At 48.3% G+C, this 19941-nt stretch overlaps 1 protein-coding gene across 1 annotated transcript in view; it reads left to right on the top strand.

Annotated features, from left to right (window-relative positions):
• The window catches only part of SMAD3 (SMAD family member 3), a 91342-nt gene extending 74714 nt beyond the window's left edge, over nucleotides 1-16628 (top strand). Inside the window, exons 6-9 of the mRNA XM_064157908.1 lie at nucleotides 3592-3804; nucleotides 4562-4699; nucleotides 7755-7899; nucleotides 11987-16628. Of these exons, the coding sequence (XP_064013978.1) occupies nucleotides 3592-3804; nucleotides 4562-4699; nucleotides 7755-7899; nucleotides 11987-12110 (620 nt within the window). The 3' untranslated portion in view covers nucleotides 12111-16628. The remainder of the gene's footprint in view (nucleotides 1-3591; nucleotides 3805-4561; nucleotides 4700-7754; nucleotides 7900-11986) is intronic.
• Nucleotides 16629-19941: the final 3313 nt, after the last annotated feature.

Below are 19941 nucleotides of genomic sequence, written 5' to 3'. Positions count from 1 at the left end.
AGGTGTTCAAGCAAAGCCTGGCTGAGGCACTTAGTGCCATGGTCTGGTTGACTGGCTAGGGCTGGGTGCTAGGTTGGACTGGATGATCTTGGAGGTCTCTTCCAACCTGGTTGATTCTATGATTCTATAACTTCTGGTAGACATTGTGTCCCAAATGCACTGACTGAAACTAGGGTAACAGCCACTCTTCTGCTTAGAGCATAGAGTGTAGAGAGTGAAAAGCAGGCAGCATTTTTTCCCTCTGCAACGGAACAGATAGGGCTTCCATCTTGCAGGGAAGATGCACGGGGAGCATCCCAATCCTCAGTGGACGTTTGTAAAAGCAAAGCTGGAGTAAGCCAAGGTTGAAATTGTGCAGAGGCAATTCAGGCAGGATTTGCTTGGTTTTGATGCACCATCTTTGAGTTGATTGTGTAGCCCCTCAGGATTCTTTGGCTGTAGCAGAGCTACATTCTCTTACTTTTCCCCAAGCAGTAAATCCATAAATTAAAAAGGAATATTCAGGACATCTCTTAACATAAGAGGAAATTCAGCCATACCATGACAGCTTAAGCTAAAGCCTCAGACCACAAATCACAGGAGAAAGCAGCTTGGTTTCATGTTTTAGAGACAAATTTTTCTTCAAAATAGGATTCCTTGGTTTGTGTCTTTCCTCAAGTTGCAAATAAGCCAGAAATAAAATTTCCAGACATCCTCCAGTGGGGAATCCACAGTTTCCTTGAGCCTCGCTACCAAGCGGAGGTGGTTTCTGAAGGAGAGGACCACAAAACCATCCAGAGCAGTAGAGGTTTTGCTGTTTTTCTAGCTTGAATAGTACCAATCTGAGGATGTTACTTAAGGATCAACAGAAGTTGATTTGTTGGAGTGGTGTTTTTTCTGGAGCTGAGTAGCCTTTCAATTAGAAAAGCACTTGCTGCAGAATAAGAGTGCAGGCATGTGGAGCACAATCTGTTTTCTTAAGTGGGTGGACACACCTTAAATGACTCTGATTAGTGCTGGTATTTGCTGTACCTCTGTACAAACTGCACTGCAGTCATGTGAAGCCCAGAGCTGATCATGTCTACAGATTCCTGTAGCTAATGGATGAAATGGGTCTGGGATTGGGAAACTTAACACTTCCCAGTGACCAGATATGTCGTACAGGGGACAGTAAACTTGTGCATCTCCTGGATGTGTTCATTATTACCTTTGCATATCAGGAGAGGAGGAAGTTCTTTACAATGAGAGTGGTAAAATACTGGAACAGCTTGCCCAGGGATGTGGTTATGTGGTTGAGGCCCCATCCCTGGAGACAAGCCCTGATGGCTTGATGTGGCCCTGGGGCAACCTGATCTAGTTGGAGGTATCCCAGAGGCTGGGGCTTGGACAAGATGACCTTTGCAGGTCCATTCCAACTCTATGCAATCTGTGAATCTGTGAGAGGAGCTTGCTTTAAGTGATAAAATAGTTTAAAATGTGACAAAACCAGAGGTGTGCTCAGCAGATCTCTTAAATTGAGCTAAATTCTTCTGTTAGGGTTAGGTGTTGTGTTCTTTGCTGTAAGAGGAGTACATCCTGATTCTTCTGTGGGTGTAGTATGTGGAGAAGAGCAGGAACATTGAGCCTGGTTTGTGATGGAGCATTTATCTTTCAGATGATACGATTGAAGAATGAGAAAGATGGTGAAAAAAAAACTGGGAATGGGCATGAGCTCTAAAATTCATGGACTTTGAAGGTCTGCTAAGGATTAGAGAGTTCCCCAGATGCTCTTTTATTCAATTCCTTATTTGCTGTCAGCAAAGCTTGTGATAAAGCAAAACACAAAGGTTTTGTCCTGATTATCAGCTGCTGTGGGAGCTCAAACACCACAGTAATAGAGAGGAAGCCAGGTTGCTTCAGTCTGTTCCTAAAGATGAAGGAGTAACAGCAGGTACCAGATGAGGAATGGCTCTCAAACCTCTGTAGAGACTCTCTCCAGTGTGAGAGGAGGCTGAGAGAGTAAAAACCTGCCTTTGATTTTTTTGGGAGCTGATCTCTTAAGCCCCATATTTGCCCTAAGCCTTACAGGAGCAACAGATGGGAAAGCCTGTGGAAAAAGCTGGGGTTTGCTGCTTGATGTTAACTCCTTGGCCAGATGGGAAGCTGTTCTGTTCTGCCTTTAAGCACCATTTGAAAGGGGATGAAGTGATAAACTCGGGGGGGGGGGACTGGAGGGAATTCTTCTTTGGTTTTATTTGTTGCATTGAATGTGGGGAATAGAGCAGTTATCAGTGAGCTCGGTCTGCTTTCCACTTCCTCTGCTCAGCAGATTCTTGGCTTGCAAAGCAGGACTGGGCACCATCTAGTGCAGTATTTCCAAGGATATTTGACTTAAGCCTTTCCCTGTTGAAATCTCACTGGCTTCAGTGGAAGCACTTAAATCATGTGAAGCCATTTCAAAGTCTTCCTTTTCATTGCATGAAGTATTGTCTTCCTGGGGCTGCCTCAGCCTTGGTCTTGCTCAGCTTTGGTCTGCAGGCTGAGTCAAACCATAGCCCAAATAAAGGAGATCTGCCATCATCCTTTGGATGGAAAATGGATCTTATTTTCATAATTTGGGGTCAAGTGCACTGGAAGAAAGCATCTTGAAGTTTTGAATCACTTTGGTACCAGTATTACATTCAGTTTGGTGCATATTGCAGGCAGCTCGACTGGTTTCACCAGTGCTAGAGATCTGGTAGCAATAAGAACAAAAGCTGGCTGAGTGGTATAAGCACACAGAGTTCTGGAGATGTTGAGGGGACTGGAGGAACATCTCTTTTATGAGAAAACACTGAGAGAATTGGGTCTTTTAGTCTAGAAAAGAGAAGGCTGAGGCTGGTTCTCATCACTGCTTATAAACACTTCAAAAGTCACTGTCAGGAGGATGGGACCAGGCTTTTTTCCAGTGGTGCCCTGTGACAGAACAAAATAAGTTCTACCTAGCATGAAGAAGAACTTCTTTAAGGGTGAGAGAACCTTGGAGCAGGCTGCACAGAGAGGTGGTGGTGGTGTCTCCATCTCTGGAGATGTCCAGATCTCACCTGGACGTGTTCCAGTGTGACCTTCTCTAGGTAAACCTGCCTTGGCAGGGGGGATGGACTGGATGATCTCCAGAGATCCCTTCCAATCCCTACCCTTCTGTGACTGTGTGAGACCTGAAAGCAGGTTTGTGGTCTACTCTTTTTAAGTTGTTGCTTGTTTGGTTTTTATTTTTTCCTTCCTTTTCTCTTTTTAGGGTACTGGCTACTCAAAAGCAGTGGCACATTTCCTGGTGTCAGTTCAACCATGACACACAGCAAAGTTAAATTTACCTTTTCAGTTTTCTCTGAGGCTGAAGATAGTCAAGTGACCCTCGCCCCTTGCTAGGTGACTAATACCTCTGACTCTGTGTGAGCCTTCTCTCTGCCAAAAGCACCAGGGGTGATGTAACTTTCTAGCTGTGCTCCATTAAAATCTGCCCAGTAATTCAAGTTTGGTGGTTAAAGTGAGCCCAAGGAATGGAGCAGGACAATATTTCAGAACTGTCACTTTTTTGTGTGTGCCTTCCCCTCCTGAGAGCCTTTGATTCATTTTGCTTTGTGTTTTCTGCAGATCTGCAGCCCGTCACCTACTGTGAGCCTGCGTTCTGGTGCTCGATATCCTACTATGAACTCAACCAGCGAGTGGGAGAGACTTTCCACGCCTCTCAGCCCTCCATGACCGTGGATGGTTTCACTGACCCATCCAACTCCGAGCGCTTCTGCCTTGGCTTGCTGTCCAACGTGAACAGAAACGCGGCGGTGGAGCTCACCAGACGGCACATCGGTGATTGCTCTTTCCTTGGGTTGGTCAGTGGTTTTCTAGGTGGGAGGTGAAGACCTGCATGTAAAGCTTTTTATTTATCAGCACACAGTAGCACAGCATGGTGGGGGTTGGAAGGGACCTCAGGAGATCATACAGTTTGATTTCCCTTGCTAAAGCAGCATTACCCACAGCAGCTTGCCCAGGATCACAGAGTAACCAGGTGGGTTTGGAATCTCTCCAGAGAAGGAGACTGCACAGCCTCTCTGGGTAGCTTATTCCAGTGCTGGGTATCAAGAAGATGGGGCCCAGACTTTTTTTCAGTGATGCCCAGGATTCAGACAAGGGGCAGTAGGCACAAACTGGAACCCAGGAGGTTCTATCTGAACAAGAGGAGAAACCTCTTTGGTGTGAAGGTGCTGGAGCTCTGAAGCAGGCTGCTCAGAGAGGTTGCAGAATCTCCTTCTCTGGAGAGATTCTGAACTCACTCAGACATTGTGATCCTGGGCAAGCTGCTCTGGCTGCCCCTCGTTTAGCATGGGGCTTGGCCTAGATGATCTCCAGAGGTCCCTTCCAACCCACACCATGCTGGGATTCTTTGATTCCTACCAGGATTACCCAGTGGGCCAAAAGAGATGGTTTTCATTTACCATCATTTGTAAGTTAGCTGCTCTTTGAGAGCTCTTTTCATGCAGAGCTCATCTACATCTCTGCCAGCAGCTCTTGCAGGTTTTGCAGGTGGTTGTTCTAAGCTAAGGCCAGACTGTGCCCTGTTTCATAGGAAGAGGAGTAAGACTCTACTACATTGGCGGCGAGGTGTTTGCGGAGTGCCTTAGCGACAGCGCCATTTTTGTCCAGTCTCCCAACTGCAACCAGCGCTACGGCTGGCACCCGGCGACGGTCTGCAAGATCCCACCAGGTAAGGAAGCCTTTCACAGAACCACAGAATGTTAGGGGTTGGAGGGGACCTCCACAGATCGAGTCCAGCCACTCCCCTTAGGTAATCCAAAAGCAGGATTACCTAAGGTAGTCCACACCCCGGGGAGGTGGTGGAGTCGCCGTCCCTGGGGCACTTCAAGGCAAGGTTGGACGTGGCACTTGGTGCCATGGTCTAGCCTTGAGCTCTGTGGTAAAGGGTTGGACTTGATGATCTGTGAGGTCTCTTCCAACCCTGATGATACTGTGATACTGTGATACATCCAGGCAGGGCTTCAAAGTCTCCATAGAAGGAGACTTAGATCTATGATCCCTACAGGCTCCACCTTCTGCAGAGAAGGTCTTGTCTCAGAAAATGAGCTCTGTCTCAAGGTGAGCATGGATTTGCTGACCTCCCTGCTCTTGACAACAATCAGCAACTTTTACCCTATTCTAAGCAACTTGACAACTTGAGGAGGGCGTTTTTTTATAGCATAAAGGCTGAAGGTACTGACAGAGCAAGCTCCAGCAATTGTTCCCAGCATACTCATACAGGTAGGAGGAAGCAGGACTTGAGGATCTAAGCAGAACTAAAAGCAGAAGCTGCCACTTGTGCTGTGGAGTGTTTTAGCCGTCCATTATTGTATTGTAATTACCTGTCATGCTTAGCATTTTTTTGTACCTTTAAGTAAAAGAATATAACCAGGGAATTGTTTTATTAATTTAGATTCATCCATAATGGCTTTAAATTGTTATAGTTTGTTGTTCTGTAGGAAAACTTCCCTTTGTAGGAAAACTTCACTTCACTTTGTAGGAAAATTCATCCCCCTTTTCTGAATTAGGGAAATCACATCTGCAGGCACCTTGTTGTTCTGGTTCCATCAAAAGTACCTCTAAAGTCTGCTGAAAGATTACAAGAGAATTTATTGCAGGTGTCTAGGAAGAAAATACTTTGCTGTTAGACACTTGCAGAAGAGCAAGGATGAGAGAATGCCGTCCCAAAGGGGATGTAGCCGCTTAGCTAGGCTTACAGAAGCCTTTTTGCAGTTCAAAGTATGTATGGATCAAAACCCAAACCTTTTTGTTTAGAAATACTTGAATAAAGATGGTCTTTCTTCCTTCTGAGAACCAATCCACACACTGCAAGCTCTGGCCCATCTTAACTGCTTTCCTTCCTCAGATGCTTAGGAAGCAGCTGCCTGTGTTGCAAACATGACTTAATTCTCCAGCCACATCACAAGAGTCCACCCCGGCTGGACTCAACATCTGAAGGCATAAACAACCCACATTTCCGCTGGAGATTCCTCTAAAGCGCAGTTTTTGGACTCCAGCTCTCCCCTCTTTTGCCACAGTCTTTGGCCTGCTTCTCAGGCTCCTCTTCAGCTCTTTGCTGGGTTTGAAGCAGATTCTTCATTGCCTTGTGGACAAGATCAAGTCGCAGCCGCTCCTTCTGGGCACAGTGCTGGGAAGACCTGTTCCCATCTAGGCCTGAAGTCTCAAAGCTTGGCAGTCTCCTCCTGCTTGCTTTTGCTTTTCTCTGTGCTCAACCTGATGCCCTTCTTATTTTCCCTGCCACCTTAGGCTGCCTGACCCAGCTTCCCTTCAAACTCTCAGCAAGAGCCACAGCTCCTCAGCTCCGCTCTGTCCTGGTCACAAAAACGGGCAGTTGTTGCCGCAGCTGCTGAGCTGTCACATGCGGTTACGCTTTGCTTTCTGCAGTTGGACCCAAAACAGATGACAGTATCAGTCCAGCCCAAGGCAGCAGGCTCTGAAGTGATTTTGTAGGGAAAAAAAACCCAACACAAACAATTCATCCTGGTCCAAATGGTTGTTTGTCAGCCTTGGCCCATGTGTAATCCCAAAGCGCGTGGGTTGTGTGCCAAGTTGCAGAGTTGAACTTGTATGTGATTATCTGGGAGAAAGCAAACCCAGCAACACCTATTTGAGGAGTTCTGTCTTTGTTTGCTCATTTAAATGAGGAAGGCTGTTGTTGTATTTCACCTTTAGCACCTCAAGCCAGCTAAATAAGTTGTCCTGGGTCTTCTACCTAATGTTTAGGGACTAAACATTAGGGAAGGTCTGTGGTTTTAAAGGAAAATTCTTCTGTGCATGGTAGTTGAATTTAAGAGAGGATTAGCACAAGAAGGACCTGGATCTGATGGACTGGGGCCAGAGAAGGACCACAAAATTGATCAGAAGACTGAAGCACCTCTCCTGTGTGGCCAGGCTGAGAGAATTGGGCTTGTTCAGCCTAGAGAAAAGGCTTAGGGAGACCTTACAGCAGCCTTGTAGTACTTGAAAAGGCCTACAAGAAACCTGGGTAGGGACTTGTGAAAAGGGCTTGTAGTGATAGGACAAGCCATTGGGCTTGAAATTGGAGAAGGATAGGTTTAGGACATAAGGAAGTTCTTTACTATGAGGGTGGTGAAACACTGGAATGAGTTTCCCAGGGAGGTGGTGCAGGCCCCATCCCTGGAGATGTTCAAGGTCAGGCCTGACAAGGCTTTGAGCAACCTGATCTAGCTGGGGGTGTCCTTGCTAACTGCAAGGACCTTTAGAGGTGCCTTCCAAACCGGTGCTTTCTGTGATACTATGACTGTAGTTCTGCTACCAGCCTTTAAACCCTGATAACTAGTTTCTGGCTTGCCAGAGTGGCTGCACTTCAGGACTCCTCCATTTCTTCTGCTGATGGACACCATGTAAGTCCAACACCAGTGAGTCCCCATTTTCAGCCTGCACTTTTCCTTTCTCTCAGGCCCCACACTGATTACTGCTGTCAACCATGATGGTCATAGTCGGATTTTTAAATGACAATAAGGGGCAAATGACCACAAAGGATGCGTGAGAAGGTTCACATGAAGAGCCCAGGTTTGGTCTTGCACTCACTGTTCCTGCCCTTAGCAGGACTTTCTTCCTCTCCAGCCTAAGAGCTGTGGAAATGTGGCAACCTTGATCCCTTTTCATGTGTTTAACCAATCTGCAGTATCAGATGGGAGTTTCTTTCCATCCTCAACTGTTTTAGCTAAAACCTTGCTCTTGTCACATTCTTTTCTCCTCAGGATGCAACTTGAAGATTTTTAACAACCAGGAGTTTGCTGCTCTCTTGGCTCAGTCTGTCAACCAGGGCTTCGAAGCTGTCTACCAGCTGACCAGAATGTGCACCATCCGCATGAGCTTCGTCAAGGGATGGGGAGCAGAATACAGGTCAGGTTTTGGAATGGAACTTCACAGCAGGATTCTGCTTGCTGCTGCCACTCCTCTGTTTCACAGCCTAGGAAGCATAAAGCTTTTTTACTCTGCATTATGTCTCCTCAGATAGGTGGGAGCTGTTGTGAATGTTAATTTCATCTTTTGTTTTCCCCATCCCATTTGTGTAGGACATACCTCATGTGATGTACCTGGAGGACTCAGCCTCAGAAGGGTGGATTTAGGCTAAATAGTAGGAAGAAATTCCTTAGAGTAAGGATGGTGAGACACTGGAACAGGTTGCCCAAGGAGGTTGTGGACGCTCCCTGCCTAGAGGCGTTCAGGGCCAGGCTGGATGAGGCCTTGAGCAAGCTGGGCTAGCGGGAGGTGTCTCTGCCTATAGCAGTGGGGTTGGAACTGGATGATCTTCAAGGTCCTTTCTAACCCAAACCATTCTATGATTTCTATAAGCATGTGTGTTTGGTCACAGCATGTGCGAACCCAGAGCTTTACTGGAGCTCAGCAGGTAATTCCAGGTCATTATTGGCCTGTGTGGGAACCATGGCTTTGTATTTATTCCCAAAACTAGATGTATTTTTGATAGTTTGGGCATTTTACAACTACACTCCTATCTGGTTAGGGTCAGTGTGAGTGCTTCCCAATAGATATGGATTGGGTTTGGTGGATTTTATCAGGGACCAAGGAAATTTGAGGGTGCCAGAGCCCTGGAGCAGGCTGTTCAGAGAGCCTGTGGAGTTGTCCTCTTCAGAGAGATTCCAAACCAACCTGGACATCATGATTCTGGGCAAGCTGCTGTGTGTGACCCTGCTTTAGCAGGGGAGCTGACTAGATGATCTCCAGAGGTCCCTTCCAACTCTCACTATGCTGGGATTTGTGTGAATTGAGATAAAAGCAGATGGGCTTGAAAGTTTGTTTGGAAGAGCTGTTGGAGTTAAAGCTCCTCATCCTTTCCTTGGTGCTTGTCACAGGACAGTCCTTTAGGTGTGGCTGGAGGCAGTGAGAGAAATAGGATCATTTTTCCTAGTGAATATTGAAGATAAAAAGGAGGGCCTGATGCTCACAATCATTTTCCAAGTGACTACTGAAGATAAAAAGGAGAGTCTGATGTTCAGGATCTGTGATGTGGTCATTCTGGCAAGGGGGCAATGGAGGCAATGTGAGGGACACTTGCCTTGCTGTCCCTCCAGTGCCTTAGCAAGCAAACATCCCAGAGTATCACAGGAAGGAGACAAAAAGGACTGGAAAATGAAGGTGGTTTTATGGGAGAAAGAGAACTGACCAGGATGGAAGCCAAATGTGATTTTGAAATCCTTGACTCTGTACCCTTTACATCTGTGGCTCTAGTTAAGATCTGGGGGCAGTCCCTGCCTCTTGGAGCCCTCGGGCTGTCTGCCCATGCTCCCTTTGCCCAGCTGCCTCCAGCAGTATCAGTTGGAGCCTGGGCCCTGCACGTTACTCTCCCACTCTTCTTCATTTCTCCAGATGTTTGGAGTCCATTTTGTTTTGAAATTGTCCTGCAGCTGAGCCAGAGCATTTCAGCCCTGGCTGTGAGCCACAGCTGGTAATGAGATCCAGATGAGCGTGACTTACGGAAAGTCAACTATCTCATTAGAGTCCTGGAGGCACTGAAACCCGGAGCTGCTCTCCTGCTCCTTCATTTCCTTGCCACAAAATACTACATCTCCTGCCCTTCTCAGAGCACGTTCATCTGTCAGGCTGATTCATAGATGAAAACGTTACTGCTGGAGCTGCCTCCAGAGGACTCCTCCACTGATTTCTGCTTTAGCTGCTTAGTTTTTTTGAGCAGTCTTTGGTGGGGTGTTGAGGGCTTTTGTGTGCCAGGGATTTGGTGGGGGAAGGAGGGAGAAGCAGCCTACCTAAGCACCCTGTGACATGGAGGTTCTCCTCTGCCCAGCCAGAACCTGATGGAGAAAGCTGAGGGCATGGAGAGCTTTGGAGAGTTTGTCTTTCTGAAAGGCTGGAGCCAGAGTGTTGGCTGTCGAGGTGGGAAGGCAGAATGAAACTTGCTGTGATAGGTTTATGGAGGGCAGAAGTGCTTCAGAGGTTGTGAGTTTCTGTAGGGTGTTGCCAGGTCAGTTGTGGGGCTGCCCAGTGTTAGGCTAGTTTCAGGCAGCAGAGGGGAGTGCTCTGAGGTCAGGGGCACTTTATTTTTATCCTGGGATCTGAGAAGTTTGTGTGCTTCACTTGAAGCCAGCAGAGCAAGAGAGGTGTTCTGCTCTCCCTGTCCTGCACTCCTCCTGCCCAAACAACTCAGGAGACACCCTTGGATGCAAACCACTTGCCATTTGGTTGCTGCATGGGACAAGCCCATCCCATACACCCACTCTTAGGGCACAACCTGGGCTGCCAGCTTTGGCCAGCCACGCCTGAGCTGGGAATGGGTGGGGTGCCTGCAGGGAGCTGCTTCCTTTTTCAGTTCCAAGGAGGAGAGATACAGATTCACCAATGGAATGGGATACAGCCCTGTCCGAGGCCTTGCAGAGCTGTACCCCAAAGCCCAAAGCCGTGGAGGGGTGGGGATGGTGGTGAGAACACAGGGTAGCCCCACAGAGCACAGAGTCCATTTTCAGCAGTGGCTTCTCCCTGGGCCCTGCAGACTTAGGGCTTCTGCCTCCCACAAACAACTTCCAAGGACAGCTTCTGTGGGGAATGAGGGTGTACAACAAGGCTGTCTGCAGGCTATTTCTCTCTCTTCATAATCCTCCTCCTCCACAGCAGCTGTCCCTGCCTCTCTGCCTAGAACAGGACTCCTGCCATCCCTCAGCAGAGGAGGGAGAGCCCCTTGCCCTGGGCCTTGGCCTCCCTTCCCCTCCCTTCCTCCCCATCTCTTCCTGCTTTCCCATCTGGAGACACTCCATGGGGTCTGGCCTCAGGGAGAGTAAGAGAGAAGCAGACAGGAGAGGGGGAAGGTGCTTCGTGGCAGGGGAAAGTCAAAGCCTGATGTGTGCTGACCCAGCAAGGATCCTACTCTGCTCTCTGGCCACAGCTGCCAACTCCTGAGGGATTTCAAAACATTTGGTTGGACTCCACAGTTCTGCTGCTGGGGTCTTTCACTCTGCAGCATTTCTGCTGCTTTTTAAGGCAGCCGATCAAATGCAGATCTGCATTGGATGATACACAACATGTGTGGTGTGAGATTCAAACCTCCCTGCTGCAGCAGGGAGTGCAAGTGGCTCGGTGCTGATCTCTCTCCATCACTGCCATGTTCTGCTAGGACCTAGAGACACAGGAAAAAGAGAGCTTCCCAGAGGAATGTCACCTGTTTGGCAAGCTGCTTACATTGCTGTCTAATTAGAGAATCACAGGATTGTTTGGGTTGGAAAAGACCTCTAAGAGCTTTGAGTCTTGCTCTTCTTTGGACCTGCTCCAGCACCTCAACATCCTCGTTATGAGGGGCCCCAAACTGAATCCAGTATTCAAGAGATGGCCTCACCAGTGCTGAGTCTAAGGGGACCATCATTGCCCTGGTCCTGCTGGCCACACTCTTACTGATCCAGGCCAAGATGCTGTTTGCCTTCTTGGTCTCCTGGGCACACACTGGCTCATCTCCAGCTACTGTCCAAGAACACCCTCAGGTCCTTTTTCCCCAGGCAGTTTCCAGCCACTCTGCCCCAGGCCTGGAGTGTTTGTGAGGCTGTTTGTCCCAAGTGCAGCAGCCAACTGTGCTGGGGAGAAGCAAAATCTGCACACTAAAGCTGCAGAATTTTGCTTGGATCAACACCTTCCTTCCCCTTCAAAGAATCATGTGCTCTCGTTTTCAGGAATCCGAGTAGTGAATAGGTTCTGTAGTCAGCTGCTCCTTTGGGATTGTAGGAACCATAGAGAGTAAAGGTAGGGGGTTGAAAGAAGTTGGCAGCAGAGGCCAAAGCCAAAACTGTGTTCAGGAGAGAGAGAGAGAGAGACTTTCCCTTGGCCTCACGTGCAGAACTATTGTCTAAGCAGGAAGGAATGCTTCAGTAGCTGGAAAACCTTTTCACATTGGTCAAGTTTTCTAAGTCACATTTATGTGGTTTTATTTTTCCTTCTCTCCCTCCCCTGCCCCCTCAACCCTTCTCTCTTGTAGGCGGCAGACTGTGACCAGTACTCCCTGCTGGATTGAACTGCATCTTAATGGTCCTCTGCAGTGGCTGGACAAGGTCCTGACACAGATGGGCTCCCCCAGTATTCGTTGTTCCAGCGTCTCCTAAGGAAACATCTCCTGGGGGGCAGGTGAGGGAGGGTGGGAATAAAGACTGGGAAACAGAATTGACTTAACCCTTAGCAAAATGCATAGTAAACAAATTCCCAGTTATTGAGGTGATGAGGGAAAAAAAATCTGCTAAACAAAAGAGGAAAAAGAGAAGAAAGTGGATTTTCCTGGGTTTGGTTTGGGTTTTTTTAACTGAATCCCCTTGTAAGCCACTTCCACTGAAACTGTTAGCACTTTGGTTACTCTGCTATGGGCCACTGCAGTTAAGAGTTTGAAGCTGATGTTTATCATGGTAAGAAACTGGACTTGGTTTCAGCTCAGAGATGCCAGTGCTCAGCCTCCAGCCGTGTCCCGCCACCATGAGCATGGCTCAGAGGACACTTTCCAGCTGACTCATGCAGATCCAGGCTCTTTTCCTGCATCATCTCTGAAAAGCCAGGTTCTGTGGGACGTTGAGATGGCTCTTGTGCATTCCTGTCACCATCCACCTGATCCACAGGGGAAGAGGAAGTATTGAAATCACAGACAAGAACTGATTCCCCCAGTAGTGTATCCTAAAAGGAATGAATTTCCCCTGCTGGGCTGCTGACATGGAGGCAGGGTCTTGCTTCATGGCTGGGGGACACAGCTGATACCCTGGTGGTCCCAGACTGGATTGATTGGAAGCAAAAGGCCAGAAGGCTCCTCCTGATGTTGCTGCAGCAACTGTTGACTTGAGCTGCTCCCAGACAGACGTTTGTCCTGCAGGGAGCTGTGGCTGGACACGTTACACCTCCGTGAGCCTGTGGTCTCTTTGCATTAACCACAGAGAGCTTGGATTCCATTTTCTCAGCACATTGAACAGTTTCTGCCACTCCTGACATCCTAGGGGTGTAGTGAATTCGTGTCCTCCTCTGCTCTAGTGGTGGAAGTGAACAGCCCCTCGCTGCCATTTCACAAGACGCCCTTTAACAGGTCATCCCACGCTGTCAGATGTGGCTGCACATGAACCAGGACATCTCAGACACAAACCCCTTCTGTTTGAAACTTACTCCAGCTGATTGAAATGCTCTGAGATGTGGTTTTGCCTGGAGAAACTGGGAGAGTGTGTATTTCCTTGTATTATAAAACCTTCCTTTTAAACATACATGCTCCAGACTGTTTCATATATATATATATATTTTATTTCTCTGCAGCAACTTTCATAGCAAACAACTGCCACAACTGGAAAAAGCAAGCAACCAACCCAACCCTTAGCACTTGTTTTTATGGTTCAGAGTTGCCAAATATGTCTCAGAAACTTTGTGAGTGCTCTGCAGTTATCTGTGTCTTTATACCTGCATTGAATGTCACACGTTTGTGCCAAAACATTAGGATAGGGAGGGGAGAAAGTGAGAATCAGTTTCCTATGGAAATCTTTTGTTTTCTTTCCTTTGTTTCATATACAAAACAGAGTAGATGGACTTCGAGTGGCTTGTGTTAAGGCTTTAGTCCTGCAGGTGTGAACAGGAGTGGCCCTGCTGAGCTCAGCGCCAGGGTGAGGTTTGCCACTTCAGAGCACCTTGGTTCCGTCGCAGGGTGCTGACTTGTGACAGCACTTCAGGCAGTTCCCAGGAGTCGCCATGGACCTGCCCAGCTGCAGAGAGAGGCTGTTCCATGTGCTGGTTCCTTTCAGACTCTGTTTATCAATGCTACCACCTGGTTTGCACCACCTGTTTTACACCTGAGGCATCAAGAAGACAGGGCGCAGGAATGGAGGATCGCAGAGACTTGCTGCTGGCCTTTGTTAGAGCAGGCAAACAAAGGGCTGCTTCAGGGAGTTCTCTTCCACAAACGAGAAAGGACATTCTGTGCATGAAGGAAGGCTTTCAGTGGTGGATGTGCTCCTGGATGATGCAGGCACCTGGGAATATCCCCTCCCAGAATTTGGACTGGAGCTCTTGCTGTGCAGCACGCCTCATATCCTAGTGCTGGAGGGTTCCTGGGATTTTTAGTGGGTTTTAGAGTTTGGTCAGATCTCTGCCTGCACAGATGCAATGACAGCAGCTGTACAAAGCAGCATTTTGTAGCCAGTTCAAGAGCAGGGCTTCTGTTGTGGGTTGATTTGGCAGGAACTTTCAGGTACAGGTTCCTAACAGCTGCGAACAGCTTTCTCCTGACCTTTGTGGAAGTGTTTGCCTCGCTGCTTTGGTGAGGGGGGGGGGGGAAATGGCCCCAGGTTCCCCCCCCCCTCAGGTGTCTTTTAAGTCGTAATTGATTCTTTTAATGAACAAGTGGGTTTGGTTGTCCACCTAATCATGGAGGAAGGAAATTTGACTCTGCTGCCTTGTGCCTTAGTAAATGACATCTTCAGTCCCAGTGCCAGGGTGCCGATTCTGCATGATGCTGTTTGCGTGGAATCAGGAATAAACCTCAGCTTTACTAGGAAGTTTGCAACTAGAATCACCTTCTTGGCCAAGCTAAGAGTTGGGCCTGGATTTCTATTAGGAACCAGATGGGTATCTTCTGCTTGGTGCAGGGTAATTAATTGCTACCTGGGTGCCTTTTGAAAAGCAGGATTCAGATGATGCATAAAAACTTCAGTTCATCTCCCCTCATCATCCCTTAAGTAAAATAGTTCAGATGGAAAATATGAGCAGTGCAGTTAGATAAAACTGAGGAGATTATCTCCACTAAAGTATTAATTTCCTCTGCTGCCCTTTGTTTGCCTTCTCACTAATTCATAGAAGCTTTGTGGTTTCTCAAGTTACCTGATAGAGCCAGATGGGAAATCCTGAACCTTGCAGCAAATGACAAGATAAAGGCTGGGGAAGGGCTGTGATCCCAGGGAGGTGGTGGCTGACTTTCCTTTCCTGCTGCACAACTGCAGTGGCTGTGCAGATGGAAGCTCATTTCCTGTCAGCTCTGAAACCTGCCAGGTCACACCACTGGTGTGGACACTAAGGAAAGGGACAAGGTGGCCTGAAGCTGGAGGTGGCTGTAAGCAGGGATGGCCCCAGAGCTGCAGCTGCCTGCTGCTGGGGTTGAGTTTTGCCTGGAAGTTTCTGAAGTAGCTTTGATATGTAGCACAGCTGTATGCAGTCAGCCTAGCTTAGGTTACACACCCATCCTGGAAAATCTTCTCCTGGAAGGGAAGTCTTGGCTACTTTTCCCAGGATTCCAGACCTTTCTGTTACTAGAAGGGAGTCACCGGCAGGAACTTTGCCTCTTTTTAACTAGTGTAGCCATACACAAAGGCCTGGCTGCTGGCAGATGATACTGATGGCCTTGTGAGTTGAAATGACTGTGGTGATTTTGTTAGTTTGGGTTTTTCATTATTATTCTTAATGTACTGAACTGAATTGCAGTTTGTATTCCATGTTAAGCTTGTCTTAGGAGTAACCCAGTGCTGTCCATCTGATTGAATTGCCAGGAACCGGCGTGTGTCTGTGTGCAAAAGATGGAGACATTTAATCCCCCAAAGCCCTGGCTCCCCATGTAGCCCACAGTGGGGCTGAGGGTAACCTTTGAGTAAAATGAATTTGCTGTGCCCTGAAGGATCAGCAGAGTCTCTGACTTCTGCAGAGGGCTCCTTTGCAGGGTGAAGAACATTCGGGACTCCATCTCAAGCACTGGCAACCATCCCATGTGCTGCCTGCTAACCGGAAAGGCACAAGGAGCAGGAGGAATAAAGCTCAGTGAAGGACTTCAGCCCTATCACACAACATCTGAGAGCTGTCAGAGTTCTCTACTGGATAGGTGAGAGGAATGGAATTTGGTGACAGATAAGCTGGAATGGGGAGTACTTGGTCACTGTGTCGTAGCTGACGGAGAGGCATGGTTACAGTTGCAGCGTAGGGCTTTATCTTGTCCATGCTTTTGTGTTTATGTCTTTCTTGAATATTTGGGTAAATCAGAAATTGAATCTTTAGCAGAAAGGGCAGTTAAGGACTCAGAGGGTTAAAGCTTTCCAATGTTCCTTTCTGATGATTGCAAGAAACGAGGCAGTTACTGATGTGAGAGCAAGAGACTCGCCTCAGAACTGAGCAGCAAAGCCTGGCCAGTGAAATAGACCAAGGACTTCTCCAGCAGGAGCCTTCATCCACGTTGCTGTTTCATCCTTCAGCAACAAGCCAGGTTCCCACATGGGCCCTCAAATTGTGCTCTTCAGATTCCTGAGGCTTGAGAGAGAGAAGACATCAGCAACCTTTGGGTTCATCTCAATGTTTCCTCCAGTCTGTGGGTACTAAGAGGAGGCTTCTGCACCAGTCTCTGTGCTGCTGAGGTGCACCCAACTCACTCTCCTGAGGTGGCATCCCACTTCCTTCACTCCAGACTGAGCTGTCCCCTGCAGTATCTATGAGCATGTTTGAGTAGTGTTTAGATGTTCTTAACCCCAGCCTGTACGTTAGCGGCTGGTGATGTCGCGCCCTGCTTTAGCCCCTCCAGCATTACTCACTACTTTGTTACTAAAGGCCTGTACTCTGTATGCCCTCCTATTTCATATGTGAAACTGTAAGTTCTATTTTGGACGTTTTAATAAACTTGGATTTGAAAACTGAGGCTCCTGAGAAAATAAGGGTGTTGGAAAAGGACCTCTAAGGACCCAAACCGAAGGTGTTTGGAATTTTGGAACCACAGGTAATTCAGACAGCAGCATCTGTAGGTAGGTGTGATGAGCAGGGCTGGAGAAGAGAGTTGATGAGGAGCAGCTGAGGGACCTGAGGTTTTCAGCCTGGAGAAAAGCACGCTGAGGGGAGACCTTCTGGCTCTCCTCAACTGCCTGAAAGGAGGTTGGAGTCAGGTGGGAGTTGGTCGCTTCTCTCACGAGATAAGCAACAGGGCAAGTTGCCCCAGGGGAGGTTTAGGTTGGACATGAGGAACAATTTCTGCCCCAAAAGTGTTGTTAAAGGTCCTAGTCTAGGCTGCCCAGGGCAGTGGTGTTCTCCATCCCTGAAGGACTTTCAGAACTCTGGAGATGTGGTGCTGAGGGACATGGTTTGGTGGTGAGCAGGCAGTGCTGGGGTAATAGTTGGACTCCATGATCTTGGAGATCTTTTCCAGCCTTGATACTCTGAATAACTTTGCCCTGCAGTTGTACTTTCACCTTGTGCTGTGCATTGGGAAGCTCCACATTCAGAAGGGCAGGAGCCTTGTCCTTAGTGTTTGGTTGTACAACAGACCCTGAACACCTCTGGTGTGTCCAGGTTGAGGAAGCGTATCATTTTCAAGTCCGGTGTTGAAGTCATGGGTTTGGAGACTCAGTTTGCTCCTGCAGAACAGAGGAGGGCAGGTGGGTGGGCATAAATAGGTCTCCAAGCCACAGTGCTCTGGTGGCAAGGTTTTAATTCTCGTGGCACAGCCCAGATTCTGGTCCAGCTCAGGACCTTTCATCTAATCCACACTGACACTGTGAAACAGGATTCCTCTTGGAACTGGTGTCCAAGTGCCTCACTCTTTTCATCACAGCCAGGCAAAGGTGGCTGGAACAGTCTACTGGAGGTCTTCAGTCCAACCTCATGAGTGATCCAAGACTGCAGCCAGTGCTGGATCAGGCCAGCTGGGCTTTTCTCCAGGTGAATCTTGAAGACAGATTCTACACAGCTCCCCCACAGGTAAGCTGTTCATGGCTGCATTAGAGAGAACTTCACAGAATGGTCTGGGTTGGAAGGGACCTTAAAGATTATCCAGTTCCACCCTCCCTGTTGTGGGCAGGGACACCTTCCATCAGAGCAGGTTTCTCAAGGCTTCATCCAACCTGGCCTTGAACACCGCTAGGGAGGGGACATTCACAGCCTCCCTGGACAACCTGTTCCAGTATCTCACCACCCGAACTGGAAAGAACTTCCTAATCTCCAGTCTCAATCCCTTTTTCCAGCCCAAACCAAACATTTTCCCTCATCCTATCGCTGCTATCCTCTGTCAGAAGTCACTCTCCAGCTCTCCTTCAGCCCCCTTGAGGTACTGGAAAGCTGCTCTAAGGTTCTCTTGTCTTAATCTCCCAGGCTAAGTTTTGGTCAGCTGAGAACTGGGTACCATAGGGTATGTCCCTGCTGCTGCTCTCATTACTGGGCCTATGCCCAGGTGAGTGGTGCCATGGAGTGTCCAGGGAAGCAGCTGTTAGAAGGCAGGTCCTAAGGTCAGCTGGCATACTAGAGAGGAGGGAGGTAAAGCTAAGTGGGCATTGAGCTGGCCTCAGGGAGGGCATTGTGCAGCCAGCACTGCTCACCCGGCCAAGGCAGAGTCATCTAATTCCCTGAACTGCTGACACTCCTCCCAGAGTTTCGCTGAAATTCAGATCCACTTTATGGGTTTTTTGGGTTGTTTTTCCTGACAGAGGATTTTTTGAGAATACTTTTTCCACTCAGGTTTCCAACAATGTGGTAATAAAAAGGGTCTCGTCCAGGTTTGGTAGTGGAGTTGCCAGAACTCCAGCGTGATGTAGTAAAGCAGGTCTGAGCTGCCAGCTCTGCTGGTTGTCACCTGAAGAGATCACAGACTGCAGTATCACAAACTTCTCCTTTGCACTAGAAAAGGGAAGCTGGAGCAAAATACAGTTTGAGGTGGCTGGATCTCTAGGGAGGTTTCATCCCTGCCTATAGATTTCCCCCCATGCATCCTGCAGGAGCTTCTCCTGCACCAGGCAGGGGAGGGAGGGAGAAAGGAAAAGAGGGGAGCAGCAATAGTAAGCTCCACCAAGGCTAAGAGCCAGAGTCTACACCATAACACCCACCTTATGATGGATAAAAACTACTTGGAGGGATTTTCTTGCTGTCATCTACTAACTGTGGATGTTTAGCAGGGAATTGTTTGGGTTGGAAAAGTCCTCTAAGGTCATCCAATCCAACCTTCAGCCTAACACCATCACAGTCATTAAACCATGTCCCAGAGTGCCATGTCCACAGGTTTCTTGAACACCTCCAGGGATGGTGATGCTACTAACTCCCTGGGCAGCCTGTTCCAATGCCTGACCACTCTTGCAGGAAAGAAACTGTTCCTAATCTTCAACCTAAACCTGCCTTGGCACAATTTCAGGCCATCTCCCCTCATTCTATCATCTCATACACGGGAGAAACACAGAATGCCAGGTTGGGAGGGACCAAAGCACTGCTAGAGTGACCCCTTTTTGAGAGTCATGTTATTGTATTGGGATGCAAGGAGCATTTTCCCTCTTTTGATAATTGATTGAACACAACATTTCTGCAGCCTTTAGCTGCAAGTTCATTAACAAAGTGGCACACTTGTTTGTCAGTTTAATTTTACACCCAATTTATTTCTAACGACCTACCAATTAGTTGGATCACAAAAAAACACAAACTGAAGTGGCTGCAGAGAAAGAGAGGACTTGGCCTCAAACTCTCAGTGGACTGATGATCAGAGAGTTGGAGCATGATCAGATCAGCTCCCCTCCTATAGGGACAGGCTGGAGAGTTGGGGTTCTTCAGCACAGAGGAGAGCAGGCTCCAGGAAGACCTTGGAGCAGCCTTCCAGTACATCAAGGGGGCTACAAGAGAGCTGGGGAGGGACTTCTGGCACATGCTTGTGGTGACAGTGAAAGGGAATGGACTGAAGCTGAAGGAGGGGAGATTCAGACTGGAGATTGGGAAAAAATTCTTTCCAGTGAGGGTGGCGAGACACTGGCACAGATTGCCCAGGGAGGTTGTGGATGCTCCCTCCCTGGAGGAGTCCGAGGCCAGGCTGGTGAAGCCTTGAGCAGTCTGGTATAGTGGGAGGTGCCCCTGCCTATGGCAGGGGGAGTTGGAACTAGCTGAGCTTCAAGGTCCATTCCAATCCAACCCAGTCTATCAATTGTGTCTTAAGATCTCTCTCCTGTCTACCCAGAGATTCATGGGCCTCTTTACCTAGGAAAA

The sequence above is a fragment of the Pogoniulus pusillus genome, chromosome 17 (assembly GCF_015220805.1).
Source record: "Pogoniulus pusillus isolate bPogPus1 chromosome 17, bPogPus1.pri, whole genome shotgun sequence".
NCBI lineage: Eukaryota > Metazoa > Chordata > Aves > Piciformes > Lybiidae > Pogoniulus > Pogoniulus pusillus.
Note: the sequence above shows the minus strand (reverse complement) of the source record. Positions and strands in the feature narration are given on the sequence as shown.